Raw genomic sequence first — 24,656 nt, forward strand, 5'->3', positions numbered from 1 at the left:
ATATCATATAAAATATGTTGAGATCATAATTTTCATCCCTAGTAGTTAACAAAAAGGAAAAACTAATCTACGAATAACCTTTTGTAGGTTGATATTACTCCTCCCTTTAATAGGGCGAGTTGAAGCTTAAAAGCCATTTTAAAATCTAAATGTATAGATACCTTTGTAGGAACACAAGGTCTGAGAAATTTTATGCCTTTCCCCTGCATGTAGTTGCCAATTCTTTCAGCCATGCCTTGATCGAAACCTCGAAGCAAGATAGAATGAACAGTGACATCCAACCCAATTCCTGCTGTAAATTCAGTACATTCCAAATTAACATATGAAGATCCAATAAATAACGTTTTTCCAGAACTTTTTTCCAAAGAGAAGAGAACATCACTAACAAAGAAAAAAAATAATAGCAATTAACATATCATATAAAATATGTTGAGATCATAATTTTCATCCCTAGTAGTTAACAAAAAGGAAAAACTAATCTACGAATAACCTTTTGTAGGTTGATATTACTCCTCCCTTTAATAGGGCGAGTTGAAGCTTAAAAGCCATTTTAAAATCTAAATGTATAGATACCTTTGTAGGAACACAAGGTCTGAGAAATTTTATGCCTTTCCCCTGCATGTAGTTGCCAATTCTTTCAGCCATGCCTTGATCGAAACCTCGAAGCAAGATAGAATGAACCGTGACATCCAACCCAATTCCTGCTGTAAATTCAGTACATTCCAAAACAACATATGAAGATACAATGAATAACGTTTTTCCAGGACTTTTTTCCAAAGAGAAGAGAACATCACTAAAAAAGAAAAAAAAATGATAGCAATTAACATTTCATATAAAATATGTTGAGATCATAATTTTCATCCCTAGTAGTTAACAAAAAGGAAAAACTAATCTACGAATAACCTTTTGTAGGTTGATGTTACTCCTCCCTTTAATAGGGCGAGTTGAAGCTTAAAAGCCATTTTAAAATCTAAATGTATAGATACCTTTGTAGGTACACAAGGTCTGAGAAATTTTATGCCTTTCCCCTGCATGTAGTTGCCAATTCTTTCAGCCATGCCTTGATCGAAACCTCGAAGCAAGATAGAATGAACAGTGACATCCAACCCAATTCCTGCTGTAAATTCAGTACATTCCAAAACAACACATGAAGATCCAATGAATAACGTTTTTCCAGGACTTTTCTCCAAATAGAAGAGAACATGACTAACAAAGAAAAAAAATAATAGCAATTAACATTTCATATAAAATATGTTGAGATCACAATTTTCAACCCTAGTAGTTAACAAAAAGGAAAAACTAATCTACGAATAACCTTTTGTAGGTTGATATTACTCCTCCCTTTAATAGGGCGAGTTGAAGCTTAAAAGCCATTTTAAAATCTAAATGTATAGATACCTTTGTAGGAACACAAGGTCTGAGAAATTTTATGCCTTTCCCCTGCATGTAGTTGCCAATTCTTTCAGCCATGCCTTGATCGAAACCTCGAAGCAAGATAGAATGAACAGTGACATCCAACCCAATTCCTGCTGTAAATTCAGTACATTCCAAAACAACATATGAAGATCCAATGAATAACGTTTTTCCAGGACTTTTCTCCAAATAGAAGAGAACATGACTAACAAAGAAAAAAAATAATAGCAATTAACATTTCATATAAAATATGTTGAGATCACAATTTTCAACCCTAGTAGTTAACAAAAAGGAAAAACTAATCTACGAATAACCTTTTGTAGGTTGATATTACTCCTCCCTTTAATAGGGCGAGTTGAAGCTTAAAAGCCATTTTAAAATCTAAATGTATAGATACCTTTGTAGGAACACAAGGTCTGAGAAATTTTATGCCTTTCCCCTGCATGTAGTTGCCAATTCTTTCAGCCATGCCTTGATCGAAACCTCGAAGCAAGATAGAATGAACCGTGACATCCAACCCAATTCCTGCTGTAAATTCAGCACATTCCAAAACAACATATGAAGATCCAATGAATAACGTTTTTCCAGGACTTTTCTCCAAATAGAAGAGAGCATGACTAACAAAGAAAAAAATAATAGCAATTAACATTTCATATAAAGTATGTTGAAATCATAATAGTTAACAAAAATGAAAAACTAATCTACGAATAACCTTTTATAGGTTGATATTACTCCTCCCTTAAATAGGGCGGGTCGAGGCAAATCTTTACCTTAGTACAAAGATGTTAAGTGAATAATTTTAACTTTAGAAAAAAAATTTCTGCAAAGGAGCAATTATTACAAAGCAATCATCGGAGTTGCAGAGCGGCAGCGAACAGGGAGCTAAGCCCCCTAGTTATGACTTAATATTATATCAAAATTGATGAAGAAAAATTATTTTTATTTATTTTGAAACACTTTTCAATGCGAACTAAACATGGCATTTTTCATTTCATCAGTTAATTCAAATGAACCTAGAAAATTCATTGGAACAATAAATAAACAGTTTTATTTTCTTTCTGTTAATACAAGTAGGTAAAACAACGTTTTATTTCTTGGACAAAATGAATGTCAACAGATTTCCTGCTCTAACTCATAAACAAATTTTCTAAGCTGTGCAAAGCTAAAAAATAAATTACAAAATATTTCTCTTAAAAAATCTGATACTTTATTGGTCTCATATCTAAGCATTTTTCCTTTTGCTTAGCATTCATTCCTTAGCATTCATTCACATTTTTCCTTAGCATTCATTCACGAATAGGACTTGAACTTTCAATTTTTGAAAGTTATTTATTTATATAGATATTAGTTATTAGGCAATATTATTTTTTTTGGGGGGGGGGGAGAAATCAATTTTATTTTCACATGAGCATATTAAATGCAAGAAATATTTTTTAAATATTCAAACTTTTCGAACTTTTTCTACATTTTATGTAAGATTTTATATATTTAAGTATATAAAAATTAACTATTAGAGTTATTGCACCAAAAATAAGGAAAAAATATTGACTTACAACATAACATAAGACTGGAAAAAAAATATTTTGTTTTCTCTTCTAAGTAGAAATAACCTTTCACGCTTCGCAATTTTAAGTAATGTGCTAAATAAATTTTATTTTATAAATCAGTCTCAATCAGATAAATTTAATAGAAAACATGTACCTATAGATGCAAGTATTCTAATATGTTAAGAAAAAACTATGAACGAATAAGTTTTGCAGAATTCAGAAAAATAAATATTATTATCATAATATTTTATTCAGTTCTTTTCAAATATTTAAGTCTACGTAACTATACTTCGTTGGATTTCCAGTTAAAGGGAAAGTGTAATAAGTTTTAACGGCAAATAATTGAACGCTGACATTTAAGGATGAATAATGTTCTAGATTCCAAAATAATAACTTACTTATAATGAAAATCTTGGTCTCTTTGGGTTTGCAGAAGGATCTTGAAAAAAGGTTTAAAATTTAAGCAGGGTACTTTTGTGCGTACCGCGGTCTTTTTGAGAGACTGAAGGGAGGATCAATCTTCAAAAACGCTTTGCTTGATTCGATCAAGAGTGCAAGCCTCGTGCTTCGCCTCCCCGGGTTTCCTCTTCTCCTCTGAGCTTGAGGCTGCTGAGGAACAGGTGGTATTTGCACTGGGGGAGCTTGCACTGGAGGAACTTGCACTGGTGGTGATGCTGGTCGGGGTGTAGATGCAGGTGGAGGTGTAGATGCAGCTGGAGGTGTAGATGCAGGTGGAGGTGTAGATGCAGGTGGGGGTGTAGATGCAGGTGGGGGTGTAGCTGCTGGCGGGGGTGGGGGAGGACTTACAGATGCCAACGGAGGAGAAATATGTGTTGGGGGTCCAACGGGAGATGGTGAGGGTGGGGAAGGCTGGAGAACAGTCGGTGGTGAAGGCATTTTGACAGGCGTTAGATCCACGGTTCCAGAAGTAGATGGTGTTACTTCCTCAGCTTCAATTGGAAAGGTGTTATTTAAGCTGTCACGGATGGATCTTCTGAGCCCGGAGCTGCTCTCTTCTATATCTGCATCTAATCCTCTCCGGGCTTCTTCGAATGATAGACCTTGCGACACCCTGTCGATGAATCTAGATGCCAGCATCACCATTGTCTCATTGGCCAGGGATGCCGCAAGTAAGCTTGCTTCCTCTATCATTCGATTTCTCTGCTCGTTTCTCCTTCGCCTGTCTTCTTCCTCCTTTTGCTTTTGGAATTGGTGGGCACGCCTTCTTTCCTCTTTTGCAAATTCCACCGTAGTCCTCCTTCTCCTTTCAGCTATCTCCTTCTCCTGCCGTTGCTTTCGGACCTAAAATGTATTCCAATATTATGATTACACATAAAAATCAATCATATTTAGATTCAACAGCATTAAAAAATAAGCAAAGTCATTCAAGCCCTTCGTCATATTATCCAAGTGGATTTAGAGCAAAGGAAAGAAATAATTTGAAAATTGAGCTTTATTTGTGAAATGACTTACCGAGGTAACAACAAATTGATTCTTTTTTTTCAAATTTACAGTTTTAATTTTAAACTACTTTAAAGTTTTCTTTTTTTTATTATTATTATTTTTTGAGTTTTGCTTTAAAGTAAAAAATGATAGCCATTGGCTAACTTAAATTTTTTGTTCTAAATAAGCATTAAACTTATCTGATTTTCTTCACTTTCAGCGGAATCTCTTATTATCATTATATTTTTTCCCTCGAAATTTCTTTTTAATACCACTAATCACTCTTTTTTAAAGTTTTATTTACAATTTTTGGAATGCGACTAAACTTTATTAGGTATTTTTTTCTAATACGTGGGCACATGTTTTAATTTTATTCTGGAAATCAAAAGAAATTTAAAAAGATTAAATATGCTGATGAAATATAAGAAAATAAGAAAAAAAAAAGAAGAATCAGAAAATGTAGCTAATCGTAGGCACTATTTAAAAAAATTACGAAAGAGCAATATATAAGCTCATTCACAGGGTAAACCATACTATTTGTGGAGCTGTTGAACCTTATTTTATTACTATCTGCATCTATTTTAGCAGTACAATTTTAATAAGATTCTTTTAATTTTTGTTTTAAATTAATTATTATTTTTTTTAACTGGTATGTTCATAATATTTTGATAAATATTACTTTCGGATTTGTTGAACATACTTGGTTATTGCGAGCTCTGCTTAAACAAAATCCTAGGTTTGATAGAACAATTAAATAAAGACTTTTCGTTTAATTTTAAAAAAGTTTTCTTACATCTTAATTAATTTCTGGATGTTCATTTTTACTTATTTAATTTAACGTGCACCTATTTAAAAGTACTGTTTAATGAAAATTATATACTCACGTCCTCTGGTGTTTCCACCCCTTGCGTCCTCCTAGAAGAAAATTCTTAGAGTCAAACAATGCACATTATAATTTCTATCATATTATATTTAATAACAAGGATTTCGTATAATTTTATTGCAGTGTGTCTATCACTACAAAAATTGAGCAGAAAAAAGAGTCGTTGAATAGAACTAATGATCCTTCTACGACAGCTGATTCTTCTACAATTAACGTCGCAGGTTACGAAGTTTAACTTCTTCCGCGCGGAGGGACTCAACGCACAATTTTTTTTTTTTTTTTAAGATTTTTGATCTTGTAAGTAAAGAAGTTCAGTGAGTGAATAGCAACATTATTTTTTTTAAAAAAATTAATAAATATTATTCTTTATACATGAAAAAGTTGAGTCATTCTTAAAGACTTCCATATTATTAGCATGGGGTAAAAGTAAAAAGAAGTGTAGGTATCCATTACAAATATTTAAGATTTATAAAGAACTAAAGGCTATTTCTTAAAGAAAATCTGTAAAATATCCATAAAACGTTAAAAGTGACATAGTCTATCAGAAATTCTTTTTAAAAATGCCGCGCAATCATAAAAACTCCACAGAAAAGGAAAAAAAAATTATATACAAAATCAAAACAGAAAAAATAAAAATCAATCTTAATTTTGAAAGTAAATCTTAAAGCTGGAAATCTCAGTTTTCCACTTACTGTAGTTCTTTTAAGAAAAATGGAAAAAAAAGAATAAAGTCTGATAGAAACTCTTTATTACCCCGTCATAATGAAAACTTCCATAAAAGCAAAAGTTTTTTTTAAAAGAAAATGCTAAATAAAAAAAAAAAATAGTGCGAGGAGTCCCCCCGCGCGGAGAAAGTTAAACTTCGCAACCTGCGACGTTAATTGTAGAAGAATCAGCAGTCGTAGAAGGATCACTAGTTCTATTCAACGACTCTTTTTCCTACTCCGCTCGCTTCCGTGCTCTGTAAACACTGTAATATTGTGCATTTTTCCCTCGTGGACCTCTTGAACCAGTGGAAGTGCTTGTGGTTGCCTCATCGTCTCGCCATGGAAAATGTATTTGTATTAATAATGTATGTGAATGCGTCATAATGTAATTTCAAAAAAGAAAACCAAACAATCAATTGATATTCACAAGAGACGTACCTTGACATAACCTATAACCTTAAATCCGTCGCATTGTCCGTGGGATTGTTTTCACTCATTTTTTACAATTGTTATCCACTAAATTTGAAAATAAAATATACTACCCTATTAAATTATATGTGTATCAAAACAAACTAAAAAAATATTTATAGAAGAACAATACTTTTATAACTTTTATTATTTTTATGCTAGTGAGAACCAAAACAATATGGAAATGAATGAGGGAAAACTGGATCCTACCACGTGATTTCCCGGCCAATAAAAATGTAGCGTTAAACGTTTAACGCAACCTTGTTGGAAGGCGCATAAGAAGTATAACTTCAAAACAAATATCGTTCATTAGAAACTCTCTTTAAAAAATATTTCGTTATAATAAATACGCTGATAAGAAGAAAATTAAATAATAAAAAAATACAAAAGGGAAACAGAAAATGATTATCCTTAGTTCTTAAAACATAGATTAAATTTTGAAAATTATCGTTATATGTCTAACCGATCAGAAAAAAAAGTGATAATAAAGGAATAAAGTCTATTAGAAATGCTCAGTTAAAATTCTATTCTACAATAAAAGCAGCAAAAACGAAGCTAACATTTTCAATTCAACAAAAGTGTTGAAAAGATGTTGACATTGAATGCTTAAAAATAATCTTTAAGGAAAAAAAAAGCACTACCAAACTCGGGGTTTAGTATAAAGTAATGCAGTTTCTATTTCTTTAATTTGTCCTTCAGAGCATTTATTTATAAGTTTTAGAGTTTAATAAATATGTGTAGAGACTAATTCGAATAATGTGTAACAAAAAACACAACATCAGATAACTTTTATTAAATTTTTTCATAATAAAATATTTGGCCAAGCATATATAGGGGAGAGTGGGGTCAATTGTAACAGAGCAAAAATTTCGAGTGTCGGGTTCTAGATTTGGCTTCAAGGTGGCGCACAAGGTGTATTTAATAAATCTACATGTACACCCCTGCTGGCAAGCATTTTTATGTACTTTTGAAAGAGTTACATCACTGTACCATAGTTAGTACTGGTATGTACCTACGATAAAACATAGGCTTTGGTGGGGAAATTAGATGGTGAGTACGTAAAAAAAAATTTTAATGTCACTAATTTAATTTAATCTTTCATCACAGATAGTATATTTGTACTTTTCCAATTTTATTCCTCTTTTCAATTTTACCCCGTATTCTTTGAAGAGAAACGGGGTAAAATTGAAAAGAGGAATAAAATTGGAAAAGTACAAATATACTATCTGTGATGAAAGATTAAATTAAATTAAATTAGTGGCATTAAAAAAATCGTCACCCAACACTGTGACAATCACAAAAGATATTTTCACGCTACGTAAGTGCTTTTTTTGGTATTAGAATATTATATTGTAACAAAGTAATTTTGTCTAAACAAATAAAAATTATTAACCGAATATGTAAGTGGACACTTTAATTAACATTTCTATAAAAAAATTAGTTTTGTTAATTAACTAGCATTGTTTTTAACAAATGAAGCTGAAATGGCGTCTTGGGGGCATTTGTAACAATAAGTAAAGGGACGGCTGTTCAACGACGGTTATTAAATTAAAAATGAAAAGCTTATACTGTACTTACATTTTTTTTCGAGGACCCTCCTGGGAAGAACCAGAAGGGCCGGCACTCCCTGCTGCAGATCCAGAAGCTCCTGCGGCCGCAGAAGCTCCTGCAGAACCGGACGGTCCTGTTGCATCACTAGGTGAGGGGGATGCTCGCTTCATTTTCAATTCTAAAATTATCAAAAATAATATTAGTATACACGAAAGTAATAAAAACTTATCATTTAATAGATAATAAAATAGATTTTTCGCGTTATAGAATGATGAATAAAGATAATATCTGGTCAACATTTCCAGTTGATCAATTATTATTAACAATTCTGAAGTGAAGTTCTTATTAATGCCGATTTCTATTCTTGAGATTTGAACTATCACTATCGGTGAGTAATTGAAAAAAAAATGAAGACAGCTGCAGAAAAATTATACAAATTTACCATTTTTTGAAAATATCTTGTGTATTATTTGTGTGACCATGAAAAACTAATTGATACAAGACTGTTTTAAATTATAAATAAACTAAATACAAAACTTACCAGTGAATGAGAGTTGCCAAACTCATATATAAATACGTATTGAAAATAAAATGTGTGAATATGAATTTCGATGAAAAAAATTAATAAATAGCGGAAATAGCTTTTAAATTGCGGGAAACACGATGTTTGATTTTTAAAATTGCATGAATGCGAATGATTTTTTATGGCTTACAAACTTCGGTGAAGGTGATTCACGATGTTTAGCATTTAAAGTGCATGAATATAAATTGTGAAGTGCAATTTAAAAATCATGCAAATACTCAATCCAATTTTCGGCATTGAAGAAAAAAAATTTTCTTTCAATGCTGAAATTTTAATTGTTAATTTTAATTTTTTTTTTTCGGTGTTTACATTTCTGAAAAATTGTATCGCTTGAAAAAAATACCACTTACTGAAAGAATTTGACTATTAAAAAAATAAAAATAAAAATAATATTTTTAAAAACCACGCTTTTGTAGTGGAAAATAATAATTAAAAAACAAAAATTTGGAAAACGAAAAACGTAGGTAGCATGAAATACATAACAGTAACAGTATGTGCGCTCATGAGAATATGTGTATGTATATCTGTAATTGTATCTGAATGTGGATGTGCATGTGGTTGTGCAGGTGTATGAGTAGGAAAATGTGTATATGCATGTGTATATGTACTGTTATGTATTTCATGCTCTCCAAGTTTTTCGTTTTTCAAATTTTTGTTTTTTAATTATTTTCCACTACAAAAACGTGGTTTTTAAAAATATTATTTTTATTTTGATTTTTTTTTTGTACTCACTTCCAAAATCTCAATTTTTTTCACTCACTGTATACAGAACTTCTCTACTAACATGTGACACTAATTTGAAATAATCGAATCGACAACAAAAAACAATCGCGAAAATATTAATTTTTCTTTAATTTAAATTTACTTTGTATGTCTTTTTTCTCTTTATTTTCATGCATTGTCATCCAATTCTGAACTATGTGCCAAATTTGAAGTCTGTAGCTAGTCGGGAAGTTAGTTTAAAATCGTTTACAAAATTCCACCCGGACAGACATACACCAAGGCAAGTTGATATAAACGTGGTAAAATAAAATAAGAGAAACGAAGATTGACTCGAAATTTTATGTAGCACTCATAATATCGAAATTGAACTGACTTCCCTGTGATTCCATATGCTGCAAAATGTTTTCAACTTGTTTATAGAAGGTCCTCATAAATTTTAAGATCTGATGAGTTAGCCTCTAATTTGGCTTTGTCAGTTGTTAGCTAATTTTGATGTATTAAATGAAGCTAAATCTTGTTGGAAAATAAAATCTTTCTTTTCAATTGATTGCATAATATGTTCGAGAGCCGTGATGACGTGACAGAGCATTCGCCTTCCAATCTCGGGGAACCGGGTTTGCGTTCTAGCAATAACTGGTCGATACGAATTTCACAGCCGGTTTGAACCGCCCACAGTGCTTAAGTAGGATATCCTCAGCGGGAGAGGGATCATGCGTTAGAATCCTCTTGCCGTCAGGCAAACCGTCGGAGGTTTTCATGGTTTTCCTCTCCTTGTATCACAAATGCTCGTAGGTTCCATAAAAAAAATACTCATTATACGGTTTTAGGAGTAATACGGATATGGCGTATAAAACTAAGCGTGCTCCCAACAAATTAACAATAAAAACAAATTTTTAAATTCTGATTCAAATAAACAAAAATGGGATCTTGTAAATAGTATTATTGGTAATCAGAGCAAATCACCTACTTTACCTGATATTTTAAACGACTATGAATCTTCTGATCAATTCAATAAATCAATTGCAAATGCCAACAGTACCTCAAACCCAAATTCAAACAGTTTTAAAATATTGACACTGAACATTTATAAACATCAACCGTTAAGTTTTCATAGTCAGAAAAACTGTAAATATTACGTATATTAAACATAAATGGAACCACTAAATACAATAATTTCAATAATTAAGAAAAAATCAAAAATCTTATTTATTGAATAGATTTCTCTTTGAAGAGTATAACTAACGATTCTGCAGTTATTTTTGAAGAAATTAATTTGAAAATATTTCTTTTATTATTTTGTATGCGAAACTTGAAGAATTATGAAAAATATAGAACCGAAACATGGCACCAAAAACAATAAAATTATGTAAACAAACTCCTTACTCTTTAGTCTATTTATTTTAAAAAAAGATTTTCATCTTCCAAATGTTAAAGACAATGAATGAATTGAGAGCTCCTTTTAATACATTATTTATAGTTTTAAATTTGTCAAAATTACACATTGTTGTTCTCGCAAGTAATTTGGAGATTCCTTGTTTATAAGTCTTATTTGCTGCTTTATTAGCAAAATAATTACTAACTGTACAGTAATCAATTAACATGCTTCATAAGTAGAATATAAATATGAAGCATCCTGTGAAACTTTTGATTCATATAATTTTCGGTGGACTTTAAATAAAAACCTGTTTGCTTTAGAACTCCCACATAAGTGTAATATTTCTCCTTTACCGCAATTAGTTGATATTTACTTATTAGTTATAACTGATACGTATTAGTTATAATTACCTAGCGTCAATAATAGCTTAACAAGCACCGACTACAGTGTAGACGTAAAATATGCTCAGCGGTAGAAGGATCATCATTAGAATTCCCTTACAATCGGGCAAACCGTGGGAGGATTTCGTGTTTTTCCTCTCCATGTTATGCAAATGCGGATTATTTTCATCGAAAAGTTCTCCACGAAGACTGGATTGTCCCTGAGTTTGATCAAGGAGCTCCCTTGTCTTCTGGGTTGGGTTCAAACTTGCATGGCTATATGAAATCGAACAATGATAGTAATAAAAAAAAAAAATATTGCCTATTTTACTACCAATTTCATTGTAAATTCTCAAAAAGCAAGAAAGTATTCATAAAGAAAACGGTTGTGGAGCAAGAAGTTACTGAACATTACCAAGATACGGCCTCCTACCAGACGTTTAAAAAAAATAATAAATAAACGAAATAAAAAAATTTATAAAATTAAAAAAAATTCAATGACTCGACATTCTTTAATGACTTAAAAACAAATCAAACTGAAAGTGAAAAAATAAATCAAATTAAAAGTAAATAAATCAAAACGAGTACAATCTTTATTTTCAAAAGTAAACAAGGATTTTTAAAATGTGGATTTTTAATCAGCATTTTTCTATTTGAATTGATAATAAAAATTCAATTAGCTCCATTGACAATTATAGACTATCAAGTTTTTATAGTGATGAATTCAGGGTTTGTTTACTTATTAATTATTTTCAGCCAATCGAGCAATTAATCCTGCAGGGTGAAATTGCGTAACTTTCGCAATTATCGTCTCCTTCATCTGATTTTAAAAATTTCTTGTAGTTTTCACTAATTAAAATACACGGTACAAAAAAAATATTAATAAAAATTTTGGTTAAAAAAATCAGTTATGGCGTAAAATAAGTCAGAAACTAATTTTCTCTTGTTTAAAGTATAATAAATGTAACGTTCCTTACTCGCTGTCACTAATCAACTGCTTGCGCAATTTCTGTGAAGTAATTTAAAGTAAAATTATTAGATGCAAGAAACTAAAAATTGAAATTCACCTAAAAAGAGCATTATTTCTATTTCATTAATTTTCTCTCTTACTTTCTCTTAGGCACTAATAAAGTGAAAATTTCTAAAAGCTACGTGAAAGAAAAGAAAATTAAAAGTTCAGAATGAAAAGTAAAATCGGAAAGCATGGAAACTAAATTCGAAAATTCTTCTTAATCTTTTATCTGGTAAGAAAAGGTTAAAATTATCGAATTCAACCTTAAATAAAATTTAATTTTAAGTAACGTATGTATGTTTACAAATTCGATCTCTACATTAAAAATTAAATCTCTACATTTAATAAATGAATAATAACATCGGAAGAGAGAGAATGATAGTTTGAAATGAGCGAGACAGGAAAAGAATGTGCGATAGTGGAAGACAAAGGATAAAATGAAGAAATCTCTTGGTTCTTATATGTAGAGATTAACATCCAACAACTATTTAAAATACTTTTCTTTAATGAGCAGAGAATATTTGGTTATAATATATTAAACTTTTGCGAATTTTCTTTATAACATTTCGAGTTTATTTAAATCTTTTTACAATTGAGTAACCTCCCGAAAGATCAAAAAATCAAAAGAGAAAAAGCTTTTTTTTAAATATATATACCGGAGGCCGAGTGGTTAGCGTGCCTGACTGCGGAGCCGCTGGTCGCGGGTTCGAATCCTGCTCAGGGCATGGATATTTTTTTCTCTCTGTGTTCTATGTTCTTTCTCCTTTGTGTGTGATTGTGTGAATGTGACCCGCCCTATAAACGTTTTGTGGGACGTGGGCGCACTGCTCCACCGCCGTGGCTTCGCCACAGGTGCCCACTGGGTGGCGAGAAGAGAGTAGCAGTTCTGGCATTCCTGTATCCAATGGGACAACCCCAAAGTGCCCGCCATTAAAATATAAATATATATATATATATATATATATATATATATATATATATATATATATATATATATATATATATATTCAGACTACGTGACAGCAAAAGATTATCAGTTTACAAAGATTAGTTTTTATTTTACATTGAAAAATCTAAGAAACCGTTAATATAAACTATTTTATTATTCCAAAAGTGTTTCGAAATTTAAAGTGAAACATTTGTAGACAAAAGAGTACTTGACCTCAAGAAAATAATAACCACAATTCTCCTGTTGAGGCCGGGATAGCCTGGTTGGCGGGTAGCTGGGCTCATGTTCGCCTCTCAATCACTCGCCGTATAGTAAATGGTGACTTTTGCACGTTAAATCTGTTAGGTCAGAATGTCCTCCATGTTCCCATAAAAAATTATATCTCTGGGGGTACTGAGACTGATCGTTCCCTGGTTCATGTCAAAATTGCGATCTGTGGTTGAATGAATGGGTCCACCCTGTACAAGGATGTGACGTCAAATTCTTGTACATAGATAGCAAACCAAAACAGTCGCACCCTTTAGTAGTTTTCCCGAAACTGAATTACACGTCGGAAAGAACTGATCTTTGACGTAAAATGACCGCAGCAATCAAATTTTGATATCAGAATGTTTTCCAAACGTTACTGTAAAAACATGCAAAAATTTTTAATGTTCATGAAATAGTTTTTGAGTTATGAAAATCCGAAGCCATGTCGATGACATTTTCTGAATGTCTGTGGCAGAAATTTTTTCTTTTGTAATGTAAATAAAAAATTTATTTGAGAATTATTTTGATAAAAATAATGTATTAAGTTACTTTTCCAAAAAGTCTTTGATATGAGAAAATTTTGTTCAAGACATGGTTTGCACTGCTATGAATATTATGAATAAAATAAAATAATTTGATATCTTTTCTGTTGTAATTAAGAATCTAAATTACTTAAAAGCGTAATGCATATTGTATATAAATAAAATTTACACTTGATCCTTCAGCAGTTTTATATTAAATGAAATTTTGTGGAAAAAGTAAAGGACTTGAAGCATTCATACATTTTATTAGTAAAGTTATTTTTACAAAGGAAATTTTATTTTACCAAAATAGATTACAATCTTGACTGAGAAACATAAATTTAAAAAATTTTCCAAAATCTGACTATCCATTGTTATGAAAACAATGAGGTTGTTTTCACAAATTTGGAATTTTGCTCCAGAATAGAGGCGTACTTTGTCGTCACTTAAAAATGAATGGATCAATCAGAACAAAAGCAGCTGTGTGCTTCTTATTACGATAACGTTCCCGTTCCTGAGATATTTCGAGATAAAACGCTTCACAATTTTATTATAAGTACTTCAACATTTTTGAAATCATAGTTACTTCAAGATTTCGAAATCTTTTTTTTTTTTCACCCTTAATCATGATGACCATATCACATAATTTGATAATTCAATATGAAAAGGTAAAAGGTCCCTTAAAGGCTGGAACTATCTCAGACTGACAACTATAGTTTTATTGTGAGAGGACTTCTACAATGATTCTACAATAATTTTTGAATTCTTTTTCTTACATTTTTTGTAAAACTACTTAAACTTTGAATTCTATAGAAAATAAAAATTTTTCCATTGTCTGAAAAATTATAAATTTTTATAAACTTTTTAAGATTTGTTTGCTAATCTGCAGAAAATAATCTGATTTTCTTTAAAAAAAAAATAATAGAGATATTTCTTCCTTATTAATTAAAACGATATTTTCTTTTAATTATAGATATCACTTTTATTTTTTTAGTAAGCAAAATAACCATTTTATGCAAATGACTACTTCGAAATTAAGTTTGACATGAAAAATGAAAAATTCCATTTGTATAAGATTCAAATAAAGATTTTTTTTTTTTGGTACAGTTTCTCTCAAATCTTCATTTACTAAAGCTTTAAAAAAAGCTATATAAAACAGTGCTAAACAGAAAGTACTATAAAGATATATGAAAATTATATGAAACAGTGTATTTTTCACAAACTGAATATACTATTTTTTTACATAATTATTTTTAAAAATTGTATTTTATTATTTAAATTTTTTATGATTTCATACAACATTATTTTTAAAAAATTGCGATAGATTTGGAACTTACTTAAATTGTAGAATTTGTTTCGAAAAAATTAAAAATGTTTTTATAGGTTATTTCAAGTTGTAAAAGTTATGTTATTTCATAAAATGTATTAAAAGGCAAATACAGAGTAACCCTAAAATTTAAAAGATGAATAAATTTTTATTAAGCAAGAGAGAGTTTTTTCTTTCTTCCGAATAAGCACATATTAATAAAAAAAAAATTATTTTCTAAATTTATACACCGTTTATTGCGTGCAAAAGAGGTAATTGTTTTGTAAAATTAAAATGTCAACAATATAAAATGTGCACTGTAGTCTACAAAAATGATCTGAGTTCAACGCTTTATTTTACTTACGTTGATGTGCAGTAAGTATTCTCAGTAAGTATACTTTATTTTATATTTGTCTAGAAGATATTAAGAGTGTTGAAAGCTTATCGATTCGTTAAGTTTCATTCCTTTTAAAATAATTTTCTTACAAAAGGATAAAGTGCATTAAATATTTATTTAATGTTATTTTCTTTTAGCTTCATTTTATCTAATATCATAGGCTTTAGTTAAATAAACCATTAAAACGACCAGTTTTAAAAACAAAACTTACTTTTAGATCATTGTTAGTGAAACAAAAATATTTTTATTTTCAATGGCAAGGCAAAAAGGACAAATATTTAAAAAGATAAAAATACAGAAATTTAAAAAAAAATACAAACGTGATGTATACAGATATATTCCCATTAAAGTTGTATCTCAGCTAATATTATAAAATAGGGCAAACAATTCTCACTTAGTTTCTATATTTTTGTATTTTATAATCGGAGACTAAGATAAGTCAGAGAAGCATAAAAATGTGATTGCCTGCACAATTCGAATTTCGAAACGAAAATCAAATACAGACCAACAGAGCGGTAAAATTAACATTTTATAAACATATAGTTGGCTTTTGAAAGAGCTCTTAAATTAATTTTAAAAAAAATTTCAAAGGATTGAAATAAAATGGAGAAAATTAGCATCAATGCAAAGATTTGTTTATAAACATTGCTGTAAGCGACTATAAGGAGACAATGTGTGATTGGTTATGTGAAAAAATCATTCGAGGATTCGATTGGATGAGAGCACGAAAGCCTCCTGAAAGAGTGCGGAGTAAAATCCATTGTTATTAAATAATGACGAAGCAGGACCGCCCCAAAAGAAGGAGGAGTTATAGTAACTCCTCCTTCTTTCGAGGCGGCCCTGCGTGATGTCACGAGAAGAGAAATCATAGCTCTAAGAGAGGAATGAACGAAACTAAACCCAAATCTATCTTCTATTATAAATTCTAACTTGAAATAATAGTAAATGAATCATTCTTATCTTACAATTACTTCTAATGATATTCTTTCTTGTCTGCATATTAAACATGTTTACAGATACATGAGTATTATAAGCACTGGCGCAACTGTAAGTGTGAAGTTTAGAACTAATAATATTTTTTTATAGATTTTATGTATAAAACTTTGGAACTTAAGGAGAGGTTATGAAAACTCTAAAAAATTTCCAGTAACTCCAACTTTCCTAGAAGGATAAAACTATATATGTATTTTTATTATATAAACGTAAATTTAATCAATTTCATGGCAAGAAAATATACATGTAGTTTAGAATAAAATGAGTTAGAAAAAAACATTCAATTTAAATTTTATTCACATAACATCTTTTTACAGTTTAAGTAATCAGGAAGCTCATAAATGATTTCGTTTTAAAAATGGCTTCACAGTTTTAAATTTTATAGAGTGATTGTTTGCGTTATAATAAATAAAAAGAAATTAGGTCCATTTTTAATAACTCGTTTTACAGTCTTTGATGATAAAATCGAAAACGAAACTCCGCTTTCTGACTAGCTAGAGTAGAAAATTTTTTAATCCTAATATCCATAGGCGTGGCTAGATATTTTACTGAGGTAGAGCCATAATAGTAATGAACACTTTCACAGTTATATGAGATTTCAGTAGTAGTTAAGAGTTTTTAGAAATCTAATTTAACTTTATTTAAAATATCATACTATACCTCATATAGGTTTGCGTCAGGATTCATATTATGAGGATAATTATAAGTATGTAATAATATTATATGGATCATATCTATTATAATATTATATATAGATATTAAATATTATGTATGTAATAATATAATTAGATATAATTTATATAATATATATGTAATTAAATCTATGCATGGTTTTTATCAACAATTTTTAAATTATCGTCATTATTTTATGTCTATATTTCAAAAAGTAATTTTCACTCTTATCTAAATGAGGGAAAAATGTGTTGTTCATAAATATTAATTAAAATCATGATGAGACAATTTCAGTGCATACATTTATTTAGAAAGTAAACTAAAAAAATTATTTTTTGATATAACAGGGATGAGAGTAGTTGGAAAGTAAAAAGGAGGAAACTTAAGAAATATATATATATATATATATATATATATATATATATATATATATATATATATATATATATATATATATATATATATATATATATATATACAAAAATTTGACAAAAAAGTGCAATTTTTAAACTTGTAAACCATGTGATTATAAATCCCGATGATTAATTTTAAAATTGCATGAATATATAAATATGAATCACATGCATGATTTTAAATTAAGAGAATATGAATCCCGAAATGAGGCTTTTTAAATCACGTGAATATGAAACTCTATATGGAATTTAAAAAATGCGAAAATACAAATCATGATGCGTAATTTTTAGATTACGTCAATACGAATCACGATGCGTAATTTTTAAATAGCGCAAATACGAATCCCACTGTCTATTTTTAAAGCACGCATAAATAGGAAAATCGACGTTTGATATTACCACCGCAAAAACGAATCACGAAATTGGATTTTAAGCTCGCGTGAATCGCTACATAGGGTTTTAAAAGCGCGTAATTACAAATCGCGATATTGGATTTTTAAATCTCGTAAATAAGAATCGCAATGAACGACATTTAAATCGCCTGATTAAGAATCGCAGCGTTCAACTTTTAAATCAGGTAAATACGAAAATCAATGTTTGAGGGAGGAATGAGGACTTCAATACTTTCGCTTCGTGGAAAATTTAATTCCTCATTAAATATTTTAACTTGTGCAAAAAAAAAAAATTTCAGCGGAAATTAGCGGAAAAATCTGAAAAAAAAGCGGAAATCCGTGAATCTGCGGAAGAATCACATCCCTGGATATAAATAGCTTAAAAGAAATTTTTCTACATTTCATTATGAAAATTATTGGAAAATGAACATTTGAAGGTGATTTTTTAAAAAAAAAATTAAGCAGGTAATTATTTTAACAAATGTTAAAATCACTTAAAAAAATTTATTAATGTACTGCTATGAGAAAAAAGAAGAATGCTATAACAATTTAACAATTTGAGAATAATCCTAACATTCTAAATATTTGTAATAGCAATCAGAATTGAACCTTTAAACACAAATAATTTTTCTGTGTAATTTTTATTCTTACGGTTAATTAATCTTTCTTAAAAATGGAATGTGAATAAAAAGAAAAGTGTTTTTATGGGATGACACTGAAGCGACGTCACGTCACTCATCATATTCTGCATAAATTGTTTTTGTTATTATTTATGAACTCTAAATTTGTTTTTACTTCAAATTTAAGCCTTACATTTTGGAATTACCTTATAATGTTGTTCTTTTATTTTATCTTTGCGTATTTGCTTCTTAAATATTTGATGCTGCATTTTACCTAAATGTAAATAAACGTAAATGTGTTAAATAAATGTAAATAGTAATTATTTAATGTGTTTATTCTTCAAACTATTAATTTCGCTTAAACACCCTATTTTTTTCAAAAAGGACCATGAGGGATCATTTATAGGGGGCAAGTGCTTAGGGGAACACTGGTTAAAGTGCTTAGGGGAGCACTGGTTAAGGTATGAATCTTTAGTGATAACTTATAATAAAATAAGATGGATTAAAAATTATTTCGTAACTGTGAAGGAGGGTAAACGAGGAAGAAAATAAGGCAATATTAGACTGGCTGCGCAGCTAAATTTTCCAGCAAAAAATATTTCAAAAATATTTTTAAGCAATTTGAAATGAAAAAATAAAGTCATAATTATATATGCACAGTAAGAAAAAACTTACAAACTTTAAAATAATGATAAAAACATATACCCCTCCCCTCCCCCTCCCCCCCAAAAAAAGAAATTACGTGCAATTTTAAATATGATTTATATAGAGTTGCTCATTCTGTTTTTTAAATTAATAATTATATTATGGAATTATAAAAAAATTTATATCTAAATTTTTACAAAAATATACAACATTAAGTATGAGTGTTTACTTAAAAAATCATATACAAGATTCTATGTATTGATCATACTGAATCGATAATAATGAGCGAAATAGAAAAAGAAATAAGAATGTGGCAAATTAAGAAAAATCAGAATCAATTCATACTGCAAAATGTAAATAAGTAAACTGCCTATTCTGTATCCGTAAATGTGCACTTTAACATTTAAAAGTTGACACTGAAAAAAAGAAAACATTCCAGCACAATAAAACTAATGATTTTATGAATTGGCAAAAATTAAAATGCATTTTTGTTATTTTAAATTAGTAACATACATGTTATTATTAAATGTACCTTGCAGAAAGATATTAGAGAGTTTTATCACAGATAACACCAAAAAATTCCGCCACAGAGCAGTAAATGATGTTCGAGTTTGTATCTTGAAATGGCAATTTCTTCTTTTTTTTTGTTATTTATTTCAATGCTCAAAAATTAAATAGGTAAAAATTGTGCTTATTTTATCACTAAATATCAATGTAGTTATTATGTATTTAAACTATAATTACATTAGACAAAAAAAAATTCTATGTTACCAAATATAAACTTCTTGTGGTAATATGTTTCAACTTGAGAATCACGCAATGTTCAAATGTGGAAGAAAAAAATGTAAACAAACAATGCAAATATTTCTTTTAAATAAAAAAAGAGACACCAGAAATAAAACTTTTGAATGAATTTGCGTAAAATATTGTTAATTATTTCACTTTTGAAAAATGATCCTGTAACTTTCAAATCTTTTCCCAGATGATCATTTCTCAATAATTTTTAAATTTCAAAGCAATAATTTCCAAACCTAATTGAAAACATGAATGTTTTAACGTCGCTAGAAATTGAAAACATGAATAAAATTTGAGATATGTACATTAGTTTTCTTATTTTAAAATTTTTATAAGAATTTTGTAAATCAACTTTGCATATAGTTTAATGATTATTTCATGAAGTAAATACAAAAAAAAATCTGCAATTTAATTTTAGAAATACTCAATATGTTTAAAAAGACGTAGTAACTAAAAAGTAGAATATTACATTCAAAATGGACCTTTTCATAATAAACAAAAAATTTCATCTTTGCATATAGTTTAATGATTATTTTAAGAAGTAAATGCAAGAAAAAATCTGCAATTTAATTTTAGAAATACTCAATATGTTTAAAAAGACGTAGTAACTAAAAAGTAGAATATAACTTTTAAAATGGACCTTTTCATAATAAACAAAAAAATTCAGTTTTGTAAAATTAACAGCAAAATTTTAAAATTATAACTTTTTTTTTAAAAAAAAAAGTAATTTTTTTTTTGCAAAAATGTTTATGAGTGCTTAATGCGTATTTTCTTTGTATGTTAACAACTGTACAACAAAACAAAATTAAGAAAATTTAAAACATTAAGTCAGTACGTTTTTAAAAAATAGATTCAAAAATATTTCTAGTTCTAATAACTACTGCTTATATTTTACTATTTGCGTGTTGCGTCTATATTTTATTAATTCTAACTTCAAAACCTTTTACGATATAATATTAAAAATACAAAATTTAAGGAAAACAAAAATAAAATTCACGCAATAAACTAAGGTTGGAGAAAAAACTGGTTTTATTAGAAAAAATGAAGGCTTTTTGGTTTACACTGTTTCGTTATTTATTTAAAACTCAAGATTTAAAAAAAAAATAGTCACGAATTTGAAATAAATATACCATTCAGATATTTTCATAAATCTATTTTAATTATTAATTAATATTTTTACTAAAGAGGTCAAAATATTAACTTTCCTTGAATAAAATTTTTATCATGATACGAAAAAAGAAGAATTAAATTATGAGTACTTACAGTTAATGATACCCTTTTATTTCTTCCTTGAGTATCAATTATTGTATTATAATGAGTTTCTCTCATCGAAGGTTTAACTTTTAAGAGTTTAATATAAATAAATTATTATCGTATGGGGATATTTATTACATTAAAAGGGAAGGTTTTATGTTTCTTCCCTAACATCTGCAGGGTTACTCCTTTTGCAATTATTCTTTTGATTCAACTTCCGAATACGAAACATCTAATAAGTTTTGTCAGATAAAAATAAGAAGTACACCGGTAAAATTGAATTGTTAAAAAAAAGTAACTATAAATTTGTAAAATAAAATCATGTTTTATTACTAGAAATGAATGCGATTGATACAATTTAAATAAAAGAAATTTTGTGTAATCTTAAAATATTTCACTTGCATAAAGAAAAATGCTATTTTTCTTTCAAAAATGAAAAAAGAAGAAGTTTTTAAGATGATTTTATTCTTTTGTGTGTGATAGAATTCAATGAAACGAAGGATCTTTTTTTGAAGGACGAAACTTGAGGACTCAATCAACGACCAACGTATACCGGCACCCACGAGTTCGAATATGGAACAAAAATTCCTTCAGGCTAGTAGAATTGAAAACATCACTTAGTCTTTAGAATTGATGAATTAACTGTTAATTTTGCCAAACTTATCTAAATTTAGATTGTTGACACAATAATTAGAAGCAACTAGTATTTCTATCGTGAAAAAGTATATTTTTTAAAATTCAATGTTTTTATATTGAACACATTTATTGTAATTCTTTATTAGCGTGTTTTTCACGAGCTTCAACTTAGAGATAAAAAAGACGTAATTCGGAAAATACTAATTTCAAAATTTTTGCCTGGTTTCAGTTTTATAAGCTTATTTTTGTCCTACGTTTTTGCAAAACTTTAAAAATATTAAGAAGAAGACTCCCCGTGTAGTAAATGGGACTGATGCACGTTAAATCAGTCGAGTCACAAAGTCCCCCATGTTCCCATAACAAATCATACCTCTGGGGGTAGTAATCTAGGAGTTTTCTGGATTAGTTCAAAATTACAAGGCTACGGAGTTTAACATTAGTAGCCGTAAACCCAAAATTGGGTCTGCGGTTCAACGACTGTTATGAAATAAAATATTCAATAAAATATTCAATAAAAAAATTAATTTTGGAGCAATTTTTAATAATTTTTTGAAAAGTATTAAAATTTAAAAGTTGCGCAAGCATTTCAAATAGTTTTGCACTGCTGAACAAAATTACGCGGAAAATCGATGTTTCTTAATAGTGTAGTGAATCTTAATAACAAATGAAAAGTCAGATCTGAATACCTTGCATTTTAAGTTCAAACAAATTTCTAAGTTTTTTGTTTTAATTGTAAATATTGATTTCTGTATAGATGAACAAAACAGATGAATAATAAGTACCGTTAAAGTTATACCTAATAATTCATAAGTATCAGATTTTGAGAATATCAGAAACTTGAGAATGCAGAACGAATTTGTTATAAAACAGTTTGAGGGCACTGATAAAACATAAAATTCATATACTTTCACGTTAAACCTGATTTTTTTGTTATGAAAAAGAAATGGACATTTTAATGATCTTTTAAATAATAAATCTGGTAATAAATTTTTTTTTCTCTTCTTTTTTTTTTTTTTTTGTAAAACTCTAAACACAATTTTTGCTTTCAAACTTAATTACAAAATGAAACATTTTAACTACTCTACATACTAGTCTGAAAATGAGTTGATAGAAAGGTTTCTGAAATAAGTACTTCTAAACAATTTTTGCATGTGATTTTGTTTTTATAGTAAATGCAGATGAAAGTAAAATTTAATAACAGAAATTGCCAACGAAATGCGAACTTGTCTCAAGAATTTTCAGCTTATTTTAAAACTAATATAAACATTTTATTCTCGCAAGTAGCTATTTTCGAGGAGGTAATCAGCTATTTGAATTGAATTGAATTGAATTTGGGGTTTAGTGGCACAAGGTCCAAAAAAGGACATACTGCGCCAAACACACGGTTTTAAAAACAGATTAAAAGGTTAAGTAAAGCACACGTATAAAATCAGAGAAGAGAGTGAAAATTCTAAAACAATGTTGTAAAGTTACATACATTAAAATCAATAAAACTGCATGGTAAATTTACTAAAACACTAAATAGTATAAAACAATTATATACAACTTAAAATTCCAATAGCGCGTAAAAATGCAAAGATGTTAGGATGGTGATTTTTAGTAATGAGCTATTTAGTCAAATTACTTGTAGTAATTTGGAGATTCCATATCTAGCACAGGTTTATGAGTTTTAATGATACAGATTTGCTGCTTGGAGTAGCAAAATAATTACTAACTGTACAGTAATCACTTAACATACCTTAACATTAACTATAACATTAACTATATCGCTGCTTCAGAATTAGAATAAGTAAAGAGTTAACTCCAAACGATAATTGAGATTGGACTGTATAGAAAATGCGTTGAAAAATTCGTAACTTATGATAAAATTCAGGTTTTTGAATAACTAAATTTTTAAGTGAATTTTGTTTCAAACATTATAGATATAGATACATATATATAAATATATAAAGCACTCAAAAAATATTTTTAATCACTTTCCAAAAGAAAAAAAATCTTAATTACGATCTGTGCAGTAATAAAAATTATTTTTTCTATCCCTTAAAGTTCTCAATTTATAAACATAAAATCAATAAAATTCGAAAACTTTACATAATTATGATACAGTAGTTTCTGAAAAATATTGCAGAGAAAATTGCGAAAATCATACATTTTTTGTAATACGACAATCGACGCGACAATGAAAAAATCATTTTTCACAAATCTTAAATTAAAAAATTTCCTAATAAAATTAAAATTAGTATAACTGTAGTGATTTACTTACCTTAATCAAGAAAATTTCTTTTTAAACTAGTCAAAATTAACTCCGAGAAGTCAAAAATAGTAAATATTATTCCTTTGGATCAAACGTTAAGATAACTCACAATCCAACTGATTTCTAAAATAATGAAAACAAATCGAAATAATATTGGCGACCATTTGGCGACAAAAATTGCAATTACTCATTAATTTTTTATAACCATACAAAACGTAAAAGGATTTGAAGGCGTGAAATTAAACAAATGGGAGTTTCAGCTGTCTTTAATGCTACCTGATTGGTTGATTACTGAAACAGTAAAACACAAAGTATAGTTTCATCTGCCGTGACAAAGAAATAGAAGCTAAAAGTAAAGTTTATCATTATTTTTCAAAGTTAATAATTGAAAGTTTAGTTCGATGATTTTAAAGCAGACATTACAAAAATAGTTGCAGTCATGGCCTATGATAAAAAGAAAAGTGCCATTTAATAA

The 24,656-nt window shown here is 28.8% G+C and overlaps 1 protein-coding gene across 2 annotated transcripts; it reads right to left on the minus strand.

The window, feature by feature from the left end:
* Positions 1 to 1,312: 1,312 nt before the first annotated feature.
* LOC147816010 (uncharacterized) lies at positions 1,313 to 24,299 on the minus strand. 2 transcript variants are annotated; one of them, XR_015431545.1, is made up of 6 exons: positions 24,191 to 24,299; positions 8,040 to 8,190; positions 5,288 to 5,318; positions 3,359 to 4,262; positions 1,811 to 2,030; positions 1,313 to 1,618 (listed from the first exon to the last, which is right to left on the minus strand). XR_015431545.1 is itself a non-coding variant. In XM_087157988.1 (4 exons), the coding sequence occupies exons 2-4, from the start codon at positions 8,180 to 8,182 to the stop codon at positions 3,420 to 3,422; spliced, it is 1,017 nt and encodes a 338-aa protein (XP_087014114.1). In that variant the 5' UTR covers positions 8,183 to 8,190; positions 24,191 to 24,299; the 3' UTR covers positions 3,255 to 3,419. The 2 variants fall into 2 exon arrangements, 1 of the variants encoding a protein (XP_087014114.1); XM_087157988.1 differs by lacking the exons at positions 1,313 to 1,618; positions 1,811 to 2,030 and having other exon boundaries at positions 3,255 to 4,262.
* Between the last annotated feature and the right edge of the window lie 357 nt (positions 24,300 to 24,656).

The sequence above is a fragment of the Parasteatoda tepidariorum genome, chromosome 2 (assembly GCF_982258835.1).
Source record: "Parasteatoda tepidariorum strain Cologne lab strain chromosome 2, Ptep-v5.0, whole genome shotgun sequence".
Taxonomy (NCBI): domain Eukaryota; kingdom Metazoa; phylum Arthropoda; class Arachnida; order Araneae; family Theridiidae; genus Parasteatoda; species Parasteatoda tepidariorum.